Source organism: Exophiala spinifera (assembly GCF_000836115.1).
Source record: "Exophiala spinifera strain CBS 89968 unplaced genomic scaffold supercont1.4, whole genome shotgun sequence".
In the NCBI taxonomy this organism is placed as follows: Eukaryota; Fungi; Ascomycota; class Eurotiomycetes; order Chaetothyriales; family Herpotrichiellaceae; genus Exophiala; species Exophiala spinifera.
The window spans coordinates 2,420,328-2,435,056 of record NW_015622516.1 but is presented as its reverse complement, the minus strand read 5'-3'; the positions used below and the strand labels follow the sequence as shown (position 1 = coordinate 2,435,056).

General features: G+C 52.5%; 5 protein-coding genes across 5 annotated transcripts; 2 read left to right on the top strand and 3 right to left on the bottom strand.

Annotated features, from left to right (window-relative positions):
* Positions 1 to 44: 44 nt before the first annotated feature.
* Positions 45 to 1,705, top strand: PV08_06075 (uncharacterized protein; the record flags this gene model as incomplete). The annotated part of the gene is made up of 5 exons (XM_016380413.1): positions 45 to 376; positions 508 to 604; positions 828 to 1,065; positions 1,282 to 1,378; positions 1,534 to 1,705. The coding sequence occupies 5 exons, from the start codon at positions 45 to 47 to the stop codon at positions 1,703 to 1,705; spliced, it is 936 nt and encodes a 311-aa protein (XP_016236240.1).
* Positions 1,706 to 2,628: 923 nt separating this feature from the next.
* On the bottom strand, positions 2,629 to 4,713 carry PV08_06074 (uncharacterized protein; the record flags this gene model as incomplete). Its single annotated transcript, XM_016380412.1, has 7 exons — positions 2,629 to 2,807; positions 2,882 to 2,921; positions 3,003 to 3,190; positions 3,247 to 3,522; positions 3,572 to 3,943; positions 3,997 to 4,411; positions 4,471 to 4,713. 7 exons carry the CDS (start codon positions 4,711 to 4,713, stop codon positions 2,629 to 2,631), a joined length of 1,713 nt encoding a protein of 570 aa, XP_016236239.1.
* An 887-nt stretch (positions 4,714 to 5,600) lies between these two features.
* PV08_06073 (uncharacterized protein) lies at positions 5,601 to 7,117 on the bottom strand (the record flags this gene model as incomplete). Its single annotated transcript, XM_016380411.1, has 2 exons — positions 5,601 to 7,011; positions 7,071 to 7,117. 2 exons carry the CDS (start codon positions 7,115 to 7,117, stop codon positions 5,601 to 5,603), a joined length of 1,458 nt encoding a protein of 485 aa, XP_016236238.1.
* A 1,413-nt stretch (positions 7,118 to 8,530) lies between these two features.
* PV08_06072 (uncharacterized protein) lies at positions 8,531 to 9,718 on the top strand (the record flags this gene model as incomplete). Its single annotated transcript, XM_016380410.1, has 2 exons — positions 8,531 to 9,340; positions 9,539 to 9,718. The coding sequence occupies 2 exons, from the start codon at positions 8,531 to 8,533 to the stop codon at positions 9,716 to 9,718; spliced, it is 990 nt and encodes a 329-aa protein (XP_016236237.1).
* A 233-nt stretch (positions 9,719 to 9,951) lies between these two features.
* Positions 9,952 to 13,698, bottom strand: PV08_06071 (uncharacterized protein; the record flags this gene model as incomplete). Its single annotated transcript, XM_016380409.1, has 1 exon — positions 9,952 to 13,698. The coding sequence occupies one exon, from the start codon at positions 13,696 to 13,698 to the stop codon at positions 9,952 to 9,954; it is 3,747 nt and encodes a 1,248-aa protein (XP_016236236.1).
* Positions 13,699 to 14,729: the final 1,031 nt, after the last annotated feature.

The window sequence follows — 14,729 nt, the reverse complement described above, 5'->3', positions numbered from 1 at the left end:
AGCACAAAGGAAACTCTCCCTCTCGAGTCTTTGACAATATACCCATGGACGCCTCGAAATTCGGGATTTCTTCAATCCCACTCAACCACGAACCATATGGCCCAATCAGGCCCGAGGCTCTGAAAGGCGCAAACAAGGGCAAAGTGGCTGTGGTCACAGGCGCCGGGAGAGGCATCGGTCGCGCCATCTCAGAGAACCTCGCCAACTCCGGAGCGACTCTGGCGATTATAGACCTCTTGGCCGAACCTCTGGACGAGACGAAAGTGATATGCGAAAAGTACGGGGTCAGAGTCAAGACGAATACGTGCGACGTTACGGACATTCCACGTCTGAGATCAGTCTTGGACGAGATCGTAAACGACCTGGGACCCATCGAGTAAGTGATATTCGCACCGTCGACACTGTATTAATTATCTCTTCCTTTCCTTTCCCAAAGTCTCGAGGATACAGCTACAAAACGCCATCGAGAACTCGCTCTTTTCTCATCTGATTTGTGTTCACAAACAGTGTCCTCGTCAACAACGCTGGCGTTTCACCTGGTCAACCACAATGGAACGAGAGCTTCGAGCAGTTTTGGAAAACCGTCGAAGTCAACTTTAAGAGTGTGAGTTAGCCAGTGACGCGTTATTCGGTGACTACGACCCCCCTTCAAATCCTTTGGCCATGACAATACAGTCTGTCTGTCGGCCAGACCCAGATTCGTACAAGTTGTCAACCACCCCACCACATTCACCCGACTACCAGTCTACCACCCTCGCCCTGTCCTGAAACACATGGTACCATATTGATTGCCGCTAACGAGAGCCCATGGTGACAACGATATACAGCATATGGCAACAATCTGGCACGTCCTTCCGAGCATGAGAGAACGCAACTCTGGAATCATAATCGACATTGCATCCCGCGCCGCGACCGTCGACTTCCCTTTCGCCATAGGCTACAATTCGAGCAAGTGTGCGGACGCCCGTGCCATCTCGACGCTACAGGAGGAACTCGATCTCGACAACCTCGACATTCAAGCCTACGCTCTTCATCCCGGTGGAGTGTATACTGCCATGGCTGCAAGTGAGTTTGAGTTTGTTTGGTACCCTTTGACTTCTTCTTGAGCTGGCTGGATGGGCCAGCAGAGCAGAAGAGAGCTGAGAGATCAGCTAGTTAAGCCATTCCTTTTGAGTGGACTTACCTCTAAGCTCTTTTATTTTGTTTTTTCTCCTGTTTCTTTTTCTTCCCGGTGAATCCGTTATGAAGTATCTAACGCGAAGGAAAATTGAAACCATCCAGAGGAGGTGCGACCTGAAATGCTCAAAAAGTATCCTCACTTGACGCAACACGGAACCGATTTCAGAAATTTGTTCAAGGATGGACCAGAGCTCTGTGGGTAAGTTTTGACACCTAGATATATCCCTACACTCTGCACGTACCCACACCTGCACCCACACCTTTGCGTACGTCCGCACGTCTTCATGCGGACTCTCACTTGCCTTTACTGTTGCTGACACGTCACGTCCTTTGTTTTTCCTTTTGTCAATATAGTGCCACCTGCGCATACCTCGCGACTGGCAACGCCAAAGAACTTCGAGGTCTCTACTTGGATTGCCGACAGGACGTGGAAAGGCTCAAGGCCACAGGGAGGGAAACGATCGAACGAGAAACCCTGAACAGATTGACCGTCAAGTTCTTGGAAGGGTACAAAAACGAACCGTGATCACGATTTCCATTCGCCCCTGGCTGGGTTTTAGGACTTAGTTTTATCCTCTCTGGTCTGTAGTTCAAGAGAGATGACAATTGTCAAAATTTTCACGAAAGTAAAAAGGCCAACGCCACTCCACCCCCTGAGGGCTAGAATATGCTCCCCTGTCACGACTCGCTAAGATCCTCTCACCCCGAATCGGATAAGATATCCAACGACTCGGCGAGTAAAGGACGAGCGAGGGAAAGAAAGGCGTACCACCTGGCATTCGCAGGAAGTACGCTTCCGAGGAGAGGACCAGCTTACGAGAAGCCCCCCCCCCCCCCCCCCCCCCCCTCCTGGCGCTCCGGATTCAGGTTAGAGACAACCATCTTCGCTCTTCAAGCGATGGAGTCGTTGTTTTATGGAGGACTGTCCGATAGTCTACATTCCATCATCAAGAGCTACTTGTAAGGCATATTCCCAAGTGACGGTCCTGACAGCTACCTTGCCTAGGTAGGCACGTCTTTTCTTGTTCCGGAGTCTGGCATCAAACTAGATTCTACCCACCGTGTTGTACAGGTGAGGTCGATACAATACGACAAAACCATTGATTTACAGATTCACCACGCCGTCACAGCCGGAAGTAGAAATGAAAAGACAAGAAAAGAAAGGAAAATGGAAAACCATGATATAGAAACTCACGATCTGAATCATCTTCAGGCCCATTTTTTTTACCATCCCTCCATCATGATCCATGGAACGATACAAAAGTCGTTTGATCGACTTTTACAAGAAAACAGCAACACTGTGCGAGACATTGTGGAAGGCTTGCGCGTAGATAATGTGAATAGCACAAATCTTTTTCTTGTTCTTCGAGTTAGGTAGCTAAGGGGATGCAAAGTTTCAAGATTTCCCCAACCAACTACTCTGCCAATCACCATCACCCACGACGGATCCTAATGACCACCTTCGCCAAAGGTCTGATCCGTCTCAAGATGCAACTTCTTGAGAAGGTTGTGGTGGTGCCAGTAGAGGCGATATTTCTTGCCGAACATGTACATTGGAATAGCCAAGAGGCAGAGACCGGCACAAATACCTGCCATTGTGGCAGCCATGTCTAGAGCGCCATGCGTTGCTATACAGTACAATCCCGTCAGTAATCAGCTTTACTTTCATCAAAAGCAGATGAATGATACGGGAACCACTTACCCCACCAGTCGATCACATAGTTTGTCAGGCCGTAGAAGAACTAGCAGTAGTGTTAGTGACAGATTCTCTTCGATGCGTACAACACAGATCGGCCTCGCCGGGCATGTCGGGTTCGACTCACGAAATTCTTGAACACCATGTTCATGATGAACAGCTCGGTGCTGTGTTGTCTGAATGCATCCAACGACCAGGAAGTACACCAAGAGGCAATGGATGTCATTCCAAAGAGCATGAGACCCCACAGAAAGCAGACAAGGTAGATTGAGTCCCCGTTCTCTACAACTCGACCCCACGCGGCAAGACCAGTAACTGAGAAATCATCAGTAAAGATGTCCGCTAAACGGAACCGAAAAAGAAGAACATACCTGCGCAAGCACAGCCAATGGTGAAGACTGGAATCAGATGGAACTCTGGCTCATAGACACCCTTATTCTTGCGCGTCAGATATTTGGCAAATGGTTCGGCACACAGAAATGGGAATGCTGCGCCAAAAAATCCTCCGATGAGAGGACCGGCCGACATGTAGCCAATGGTTGCTGAACCGAGTAGATACGGTGGCGAGGCAAAGATAACACCAGAGGTAATGGCGACCACGACGTAGAATGCAATGATGATGCCGGTCATGATGATTTGATAGAAGCCTGAGGTTGTCAGAAAATACCGCAGAAGGACCTCCAGAGAGCAACTTACAAGCAATATTCAAGAGGATAGCGACCGATGCGAGAACCATCTTCCAGAGAGGGTCGGTTGTGTAGACTCCCGAGTAAAGATTCATCTCCTGCAGGAATGATTTCTTCGGAGGTACTGACTCCACCGAGGTGAGAGTCGTAGTTCTCTCGATATCACTTGCAGCTACGTCCGCTGACTTGTGCACGTTTTCCATGTGGCGTGTTGCTGCACGGTTCTCGACCGATGCGAGCTTTTCAAGGTTCTCCTCTGAGCCTGCGGTGTCGATCTCATAGATGGCTCTGCGCTTGTATTGTGTCTCGGGGCAGAAAATGATGATGAGAATGGTTTGGAGAGCTGCGAACGGCAGACAAACATAGAAGTTGTATCGCCAGCCTGTGATCTAGGTGAGCCAAAGTGCAAAGCCTGGATGTGCCCAATAAACTAACCCAAGTTTGCAGTGATCACACCGGCAATAATAGACACACCATTGGAGATGGCGGCGAGGAGGAACATGCACACAGCAACTCTAGGTCCTCTCTCGTGCACGAAGAACAAATCTCCGATCGAGGCGATTGCAATTGCTTCATAGGCGGCGAGCCCAACACCTTGGAGGATACGACCAGCAAGAAGTGTGTTGTATCCAGAAGCTGATTCCGAAACTAGAATTCCGATGGTGCCGAAGATAGACGAGAGGACATAGACTGGGCGCTTGCCATACTTGCGACCGAGTGCCGAAACAAATGGTCCGCAAGCGCCAGTGCAAAGGAGCATGTAACCAGAGACTTGTGCGACTGCGGTTGGACTTCTCTTGAGATCCAGGGCGACTTCAACAACACCAGCGTTCAGGAGAGGAGATGGAACCTGCACAAGATCGTGTCAGTAAATTCTAACTGCGAAAAGGATAACACGCGGTGCCTTACACATCCGTGAATAATAACACCGAAGAAGATGATGGCTAGTATGAGGTGTTTCCTGACTGAGGACCAATTCAAGGGGTCGTTAGGATCCTCAGATGGTTGAGGAGCAAGCACAATGTGCGAGTTCTTTCCGGTTCCGTGCTTCAGTCGGCCCGTTTGTTGTTCGGAGTGAGCAGCATTCTGGTCTAGCAAGACAGTGCCAGGCACATGGCCTGTAGAGACAGGTTCATTGATTCCGAGGCCCATCGTGAAGTATGGTTTGTATGCAACACGGCCTGATCAGACTGCGACGCGAAGCGAGATGAGGAACAAGAGGCAAGCGACGTTGCTTTTGTATTGTAGCGAGATCAAGCTGAAGCCGGTGGAGAACGTGGTCTAGTCGTCCTACAATAGACCCAAGTACTCCTTACGAGTAGGAAAAGTGGAGCTTCCCCAGACAAAGGAGGAGTTGGGGAGCGCCAGGTGACAACTCTTCGACTCCGGTCTAGTTGCATGCATGGGGTACCCCATATTGCCTGGTTTGGAAGATACGCCGCGGCCTCAGACAAGTCCAGCCTCCATGGGCATTAAACATCGTTGCTTCGGCCAGCCTGGAGGTAGAAATATCCCCGCGCTGGCTCAAGCTGTCTTGGAGAAGAGGGAGCAGGGAAGACGTGTAAGAGAATCCGAGCGATTTCCAACGTCTTTCTTGTTCCGTCGTCCTCCATTGCATTGGGGAGGAACATAGACCCCCCATACGGAGTACATGCATGATCATAACATAACCTTGGAATGCCAGCATTGGAGTTCACATTCCGGTCGGTCATAGACAAGAGAGACTTCATAGCGATCGATCCCACAGAATCTGTCGACCCTGGAAGATATACGATGTCGAGGACTCGTCATGTCGACAATTCTACACCAAGTTTAATTTTCGGATTTGGTCATCGTAGAAGTCGTGCTAGTGCTGCTGTGCGCTAACATGGAGAAATCGAATGCTGGATATCCCTAAGCACCGAGGTCGTTTTCATCTATTTATGTATACTGTACAAGCGACTCGCTTACAAACGATGGCATCTTTTCCACATTCCACATGGGAGGCGGTATGCGCGAATCCGAACACCATGGGTTTGAGCCCGGTGAGCCTTGCTCATTCAATAGATCCCAGGAATGATTCTCCATCTGACCCGCTTACAGTAGCGTTCGTAGTCCTTACCGTACTTTTTCTGGCATTTTTCCTCGTCCCTCAACTCCCGGTGGACGAGTAGAACACCGAAGTAAACGATGTAGAAGTACGTGAAAATCATGCCCCAACCACGTGCTGGCCCTTGTGTGAGCTCCCTTGTCACAGCTCCGGTGACCGGATTCGTGTACTTGTGGATGACATAACCAGCGATACCAGTTGGTGTACAGTACGAGAATCCCATGATCCAGTCTCCGAAATAGTTGATGTGGCGAGCACGACCCCACCATCCAGAAACAATCAACTTCGAACCTGTCTCGGTCGTGATTGTCTCTAGGTGTGAAACCCGGGGGTCGTTCGGATCCGTGCGGAAACGGTTCTTCTGGTTGTTGGACGAGCGGAAAATGTAGTATCCGACACCCTGTATCGCTAGCACAGTAGCGATACCAGTAAGTCCCAGAGAAAGTGGATAGACGGCCAAATAGCGTGCTGGCAAACTGTAGATAAACGGTAGCCAGACAATGTCTCCAAATGCAAGCATGAAGCCAAATCCATCCGCAATGACATCGATGGTTGTGAGAAGAGCTGGCTCCATGTAGAGTCCATCAAACACATAGAAGGCTTGGAACAACGTGATTAGCAGGATGGAGTCGGTCACGTAGCCGTGCTCCTTGTACTGGTGGGCGATAAATGCTAAGTCGAGTATTATGTAGCCCAGCAACCCGGGCCTGATTTCCATAAAGACTTTGACATCCAGGACTTGGCCACCTGCAATGGGAATCCAGCGAGGCAGTCTGAATCGCGGATTGAGTTCTCGACCGATGAAAAAGTCGTACAAAATGTTTCCTGTACAACCACCAGGGGCCAATTCGCGATTGTCCGGGTTTGGCTCTCCTGGATGTGGGATGCTGAACGAAGCCAGGTAGACGGCAGCGGACAAGGCATACGCGATGACGAGGTTTGCAGTAAGCAGCTGGGGGAAATTATCCCAGATGAACGTCCAAACGACGAAGTCGGCACCCTGAATGGCCGTTCCAACAGCCAGGCCAGCCATGGTCAACCAGGCAGAGCTCCAGGCATTGAACTTGTAGTGGTGTCTTCCTCCATTGTTCAGAACAACTCCATCAACCTCCTCTCCAGGCAGGATAAAGTGCAAAAGGAGGCTTATGCCATAGTATGACAATGTCCAAGCAAATACTCCTGCGTCAAACAGACCGAGGAGCCCGTCCTCCGGCCATGGGATTTGTGATTTGAGCTTGTCAAGGGTGAGGGTGCTGGGACTCAGCAAGCCAGGAGCTGGACAACCTGAGACATCGTTGCAGAGAAAGACGGTCGCGTAGGTAAGGAGGGGAAGTACAAAGACAATAAAAGCTGCGCCTGGACTGGGTAACACATGAGCATGTTTCTCTTCAGGGATCTTGGTGGGATTCGGTCAACATACGGTCCTAAGAATTCGTAATGCGGCTTGCTAGCCGGTGTAACGCCCATGTTCTCTTTTCGCTAGGAGCTTTCTGGTGTAAAGAAAGTATACAGACAAGGTAAAGACTGGTACTTGAACGAGAGTGTGTGCAGAGAGCGCGATGGACGGTTCCTTTAAAGCATCCTGTCGCGTTGTGTACCCCGTACTCCGTACAGACTGCGGAACCAAATAAAATTGTTCGGGAGGCTCAGCATCCGTGTGAGATCATCAGTGGCGCCACAGATGCGAGGCTTGCGAGCGTATTGTCGCGTCTGGCCATGCAACCACTGAGCATACACAAAGGGCCACCACCTACAGTCTCAAAAAAAGCTGAGAATGGCAAGTATTGTGTACCTCTCAATGCAGCGTACAGTGCGCGAGTCTTAGGTTGAGCAATACGGCCTGCCTCGAGACGAGATCAGCACCACGTGATTTGTTCTCGATCACGTGATTTGTTGTATTATGAGCCAATGGATAGAGTTGATAAGACCTCACAGATTACGCTGAAAAAACCAACTTGAATTCGCTTTGATCCATACTTGTCCTCGAAATCATCGTGCGATTGAGGGCATAATATCCATATAGGGTCCTGGGTTCTTTACTCATGGCGAGAATACCGCAGAAGTGCGGGTAGCCCGTCTCTGCATACACTGCAACCACGCTGCATCTTGAGTGGCAATGGCTGCTCCGTGCATGCTTCTCTCCGGAACATAGAGCGCGAATACGTCCAAGCTGTAAACCTTCCGCCCGCATACTATTGCGTTCTCAGTATCTCTCTTTAGTGGTTGGATACTCGGAGGGACGAAAGCATTGATGTCCAGGTTTACTACTCAGTTGGGATACCGGAACGTGGTCAGGCTAGACCTTTGTCCTGCACGTCCGGTCCGAGGGGGTTGCTCTGCCGGGGCGGCTGAGGCGCATTTCGGGGGTCCATAGGCGGTGATTACCGTCCCTTATAGGGCGTAGGAGCCCTTATGAGGGCCCAGGCACGCCCGGAAGAGAAGACTGCGCCAGCCACCAGATCGCCATTCCAATAAATTCGAATTTCTCCCATTATTCCCCTGCAGGGAATCTATCTCCAAGGACAGTACGACGTACGTACGGAGACAGCAAGCTAAGATAACGTGGTGACAGCTGAAACTGCGACACCCTCCAGCAAGCCATTGTTCATGGACGACTTGATAATCCGTGCTCCGTAACCTTGTCTGGTCGATTGTCCATTATCTGGTCTCTCCCATCACTTCCCTCTGCACCGACACAGAGCACACATCCTCACACAAGCAGCACTTCTTCCGGACTCCCGACCTGGTCGCTGTGTTTCTCGCCGTTACGAATACGCAGAGATCTCTACTTCAGCTCCAGTTTTCCCAGACCTCGATTCCACCATCCTTCGCAGCATTCCGCAGCATTCCACTCGCTGTGGAAACGGAAAGTCTGCAGTCATGCGCCTTGCGGCCACGGTTTCACTCCTTCTCCTCTCTTCTATACCCGCGGCTTTCGCTTCAACAGAAGTAAAGCCCAAGCCGCTGCCAAAGCCACCATGTACAATCCACTCCACGTCCACAGGCTCCTTCTTTGACCTGCGACCCCTGCAGCTGACGGTCGACGGAACAAAATATCAGAGTGCGACCAACGAGTCCTTCCACACACGAGGCTATGACTATCCCGCCAACTTCACCTTGAACTTTTGCGGGCCGGTGGTGGAACCCCTGGTTGATGTTGAGGGCATACTTCCGTCAAGAGTCAAGAATATATCGGCATTTTACAAGGACCAAAAGGGGCGTATTCACAGTATCGGACAGCAGAATGACGAGCTTATCTTCCGGGGCAAGAAACTGCTTCTGAATTACACCATGGGCTCGCCTTGTCCCTCTCTGAGCGAGGATGGGATCCCACTCGACTCTGATAGAGCGGCGAGCAAAGCCACCCACAGGCGCAAGTCGACTCTCCTGTCCTTTATCTGCGATACCTCGCCGATTCTCTCAAACAGACCGGCCATCTCGTTCCTCGGCTCTCCCGACCACTGCACCTACGTCTTCGAGGTGCGCTCGAGAGATGCCTGCGGTGGTACCACACAGTCGGAAGAGAAGGGCACGCTGGGGCCGGGTGCAGTCTTCGGTGTCATACTCGGCATCGCATTGCTCGTCTACCTGATTGGAGGTATTGTGTACCAGCGCAATGTGATGCACCAAAGAGGATGGAAACAAGTGCCCAACTATAGTGTCTGGGCTGGATTGTTGAGCTTCATTTCGGTAAGTGGTAAACCCCCTTTCCACTGTATTTTCGTTACACGTCGTCTGTTGGGCCATGTTCCCTTACACACAGTGCTACTCTCTAGAGGCCTCATCTCTTGCGTCACTATACTCGACCAGCGTCCATCTCGGGGAACTTCAACTTCAAATCCAACTTACCGTGAATACGCTGACACCATCTTTACTTGGTCGATCTAGGACATGTTTGTCATCCTCTTTTCCTCTTGCACGCAGCGCCTGCCAGGTGGAATCACTCAACTCTTTGCCGGTCGAAGAGGCTACCATCGTGTCGGGACCGACGAAAGGCCCGGTCAAGGTCGGTCTCCTGAAGATGAGAACAGATTGATTGACCAGCTCGACGAAGAGTGGCAAGGCTAAACAACATTGAAGCCATGGCCATCTTTGGAGCAAGGGACATCTGATCATAATACCTGAGCCAGTTTTTGCAATTGCGTATTGCTACAACTATACCATCAACCGTCACAGTGTGAAGCGAACAGCATCTAACGCAAACATGAGGCTTTGTGTCACAATTTTGGCGATCGGCACCATCTTCTTGTGCTTGAATCCAAAGGATTCCAGTGCTCATGCACACTCAACACTTAAGCTCCTCAAGCCCCAGGTTTTTGGTCCGGGTACTGGGAACCACTATCACTCCCGATGCCTCCTGCAGCAGCAGTCATGTCGCCAAAGTCCATGCCATCAAGAGCGGTGTTTCCAAAATCCTCCATGCCTCCACTACCGTAATTGGGTGGCTCGATGTTGAAAGGCAACAACCAAGCCGAAGATCCGGTGTCCATCATATTGTTTCCACCCACAAGTGGATCATTGTATCCGTACCCGTTCAGATCAAGCTGCTCCCACGGGTTCGCATTGCCTCCGTACGTGTCCATAGTCGTGGAGTTATCGTCCAGACGGTCGAGACCTGCCGATTGCTGGTGGGTCGTCTCAGAGGACGGGTCCACACCCGAGTATGCACCAAAGACCATTTGTCTATCGATTGCCGGAAGAGTATTGATCCAGTTGAAGCTGATGTGTGGGAGATTGTCGAAACCAAATGGATCAACATGGCCTTGTTGTGTTGTTGGTTGGGATTGTCCTCCAATCTGGGGAGTTTGATATAGAGACGGGGACGCGATGTCGAAATCGGCCGGATTAAATGGCTGGCTGATGTTGACTTCTGTGGCATTGCTCGATAGTCGTGGCCTGACCTGTTGTTGCTGTTGTGCCTGTGCAGCGAGCCCAGCATTAGATGTTGATGAAATAGGCGCTCCAGCAGCAGCAGAAGCAGTGGCAGCACTATTTGTAGGAGTGGCAATCGAAGATGATCCAGCAGCAGTAGCATTCTTCCCAGCTCCTTTGGCGTCCTTTTTGTTCTCGGCCACACTCTTCCCCCGCCGTCGCGCAATCTTCTTGCCCCTTTGCCCGCCGGGCCCGTCGTCGGCTTTGCTCGGCGGGCTCAGACTCGCAAAGAACTCCTCGACGCTCTGCAGCTCGCTGCGCTGCGACATGACGGCTTCAGCGGTACCTGCTTCACGCCTGTATTCGAGGTGGCTGTTTTCCCACTCACTCTCACTGACGCCATGCGGGTACTTGTCGAACCAGTCGCCGTACTGGAACATTGCCTTGCCACCAACGCCACCACCACTACCGTTAGCCGAGCCTTGTTGCGCTGCGGCAGGTCCTCCTCCTCCTCCTGCTGCTGCTGCTGCCCTTCTAGCCTCAGCACCTGGTGTTTCGGCGCGCGAAGGTGGCCCACTCGTTGCCAGGTCCAGGTCCATGGGTATTCCAGCGTCATGGCCGTTGGTTGTGTTGGACGGTTGATTGCGAAGCAATACTCCCCCGGCGCTGCGCGGACCGCCGGTGCTTCTGATAGCGGCGTCGGCAAAGGCGCGGTAATTGTCCTTGATGCTCTCGGCCATGTAGTGGAACATCCCCCAGTAGCGCTTCATGCGCGTGAGGTACTTGTAGTTGTGGCGTAGGTTCTCCTTGGAAGAGGCCTCGAGCGCGGCGTTCTTGCTGAAGATGCCCCACACGTGAACCGTCGCGGCGGCGTAGGCGCAGTAGCCCGCAAATGGGACGGTGAGCGTATGGCCCGCCGAGTCGGCGATGAGTTTCGAGATCGTGCTCGCCGACTCGACGACCGCGTTGGCGCTGTTGGACAGAAAGGACCGCGGCATCCCCGCGGCAATATACGCGGCGTGATGCGGCCGACGCGACGGCGAAGGCACCGTCGGGATGGCGAAGCGGTGGAGAAACAGACTCGTCTGCGCGAGAATAATATGCAGAAACAGGAACTGGTTCGCGAGCCGTTCCGACGCGTGTGCCGCGAGGTTGTCCGGCGTGTAAGTCAGGTCCGGCGGGAGGCTGGATTTTAGCTGCGTGATTTGTCGCTGCAGCACGGCGAACTGTGACAGTGTGTCCCAGATCGGGTGCGGGTCTTTCTCTTTGCCGCCCAGGTTGAGGTATTTGACGATGCGCTTCCACAGAACCACCCCGCGGACAATGTATGCCGACACGCCCATGTTGGCTCTGGCTTCGGCCGCAATGTCGGCGGCCGCATTAGCTGCCGTGGTGTCGAGGGGAGGAGCCGTCGAGCCTGTTTTGGAGTCGGATGAGGCGGGTGGTTGTTGGGACTGCGGATGGGTTGCGTTGGCCAGGTAGGCTGAGGAGGAAGAGGAGGAGAATGTAGACGCCATGGGTACATTGCCGTACAGATCTTCTGTCGGCCCAGGGACTTCCATTTGGAAATGAGACTCTTTGATGGGGAGTTGGATCTGGTAGTACTCCTCGTTCAGGAATGACGGCCGTTCGGAGCCCGACGAGTTGAACGTGTCCATGAGATAGCATGCCCACATTGTGCGACGTCGAATCTCGCGATCTGTGAATGACAAGTCTAGAGGACCTTTCTTGCTGGGGTCGTTTGCGATTTGGTTCCTGCCCTGAGGGTCGTGGTCTAGTTCTCGGTGGAGCTGAAGAGCGTAACCCATCCGCATGGCTTGACCACCGAAGGACCATGACAGGCCGCCCTCACACGTCCCGAAGTAGTGTAGGCCGAGCATGAGCATGGCAGTCAGGATGGTGATGTTAGGTTCGTAATGGCGTTTCTCCACAATACGGCGCGCCGGTGTGGCCCACTGTTCGCCGCGCAGAAACGCTGGTTCGGTGCTGACCTGGGGATGGGTTGAAAAGCGGGCCGAGATGGCGCATACAGCGAGGATCAGTACGGGAGGTATCGTGCCTGCTTTCAATTTACGCATGAAGCTGGGTTTGTGGAGGAGAAGGTACGATTGGCCGTATACACAGTCGAAAAAGACCTCGGCGAGATGTTCTTGGATGTGCTGTGGTGGCAGGGAATCGGAACCTTCGATGAACAGTTTGTTTTCTCCCTCCCTCTGTTTTCTCAGGCCGGCCGTAGGATCGAAGAGCGTAGTCTTCTCCTTTGGATTTCTCCAGTCATTCAACTCCTGGGTGAATGCTTCGTCGGCAGAGCGTTTCTTGGGCTGGTCCTTGTCTTTCTTTGGGCCTTGTCCAGGAAGCGGAGGACGCACAGATGCACGACCTGTAGCATTGAAGTCTGGTAATTCATCCTTGGGAAGAACGCGAATAACTCGATCCTCCATGCGCTTCAGCCGCTTATCCAGCATAGCCATATAGTCCGTCCGTGGTGCAGCTTTCCTCGTAGTCACTTTGTACACGCAAGGGATTCTGGCTCTCAGACAATGCTTGCAAGCGGGCTTTTCGCCTGAGCATTTGATCTTCTTGCGTCGACACGCTATACAGGCCAGGGGAAGTCGTTTCCTCTCCTTTCCGGCCTTGGTCTTCAACTCGCTCCATGCTGGTGGCTTTTCGTCATCCTTTTCCGTTTTCCCGTCCAGGTCCACGATGCTGGCGGCCTTGGCAGGCGAATCATCAACATTGTCCACAGCTTGATTGTGTGGGCCAGTTGAGGTCCATTGATTTAACGCCGCGGTACCAAAAAGATCATGGTCGAAAGCAGAGTCGATACTCGCCAGACTGGCACGATGCTGCGGACTCGACACCCTGCCTGGAGCGTACTGGAGCGTACCTCGGTTGGCGAATCCGTGAGTGGTGGTTGTGCGAAAATCCGGCGGAACGTCTATGCCACTGTTGCTGCTGCCATGTGGACTTCCAGCAAAGGGAAAGTTGAGCTCGAGGGAACCAGGCGATGATGTATCGAAAGCCGACGGATTTACAGAGCTCGGCTGGGCTTGAGAATTCATCAAGGTGTCGGTGCGGGGGTTGTGCACGTCTGGCACGATATACCCAGAGCTCGAGATCGAGTGCTTCCGATTGTTGGCGAATCGAGAATCAGACTGATGCGATGCACTGGTCATGTTGCAAACTTGATCACTGTGGGGAGGCATGCGAAGACCTCATTGCCTCGTGCTTCTGACAAGGAACCGGACCGACGCCTGCTTCGCCTTCAGCCACGACGCGTTCTGAGGGACGGAGGGCCAGTGACAACGACGTGCCCCCGTAAAGGAGCGGAATTCGATATCGCAGGGGCTAGACGAGTAGTTGCTTCCTGGATATAATCATTCTCGTCTTATGACGAGGCTGTAAGTGATGACGGGGAGCTGCGGCCGGCGTGGCAATTGACGCTCGTGCTGTAGTCTGTCGGTTCAGTGCCAAGCGGCGACAAATGTGGGCAAGAAACGGATGACGCTGAGAGGCGGAAAGAGACCGGGGTTCACTGGGCACCGCTGTCGGAGAGTGTGGAAGGTCTAGAAGGCGTGGAATTTTATTCCTTGAAGAAGAAGACACTTGCGGTGGTGGAGGGTGGAGGAGATTTACGGGGGCCTCGAGAGGCGGGCGACGGGCACTGGCCAGCAAATGGTGCGTGGCGCGATGTCAGCCACCTGCTCCTCCATCCACCGTCCATACAATCTGCCTACGAGCCCTTCCTGACGGGAATGAAGCATAGGAAGCACCAGCTTGGAACGTTTTCCCGGGGGAAGATCAAGGTCCTTGTTTTCCGTATCGCATGGCTTCATTGGCCTCCCCAGGCCCTCAAACAGGCTAATAAAGTATGCAGGGAGATGAGGCATAGTGCCACGGACTCGAGCAGACAACTCCACACATTTGACCACGCAAGATCCGTGCATTATTGACTTCTGACATTGCTGCACGCAGTATCACGACTGTCTTCTTCCTGGCCTACGAGTCTGCAAAATAAAACAAGAAAACCAGCGAGCTGCCTACTTGGGGTTATTAGGAGCGAAGGGTTCTAGGCGAACTGGAGCCCATAATTGACGGTCCCTCCAGGCTCCTATAGGCTATAAAAGCCTCTTGCTCCGGCTTAAGCGAGCCTAAACTCGACATAGCGCTGCCCTAAACCCAGCTACCGTTGGAGCCTCCGGGGCTT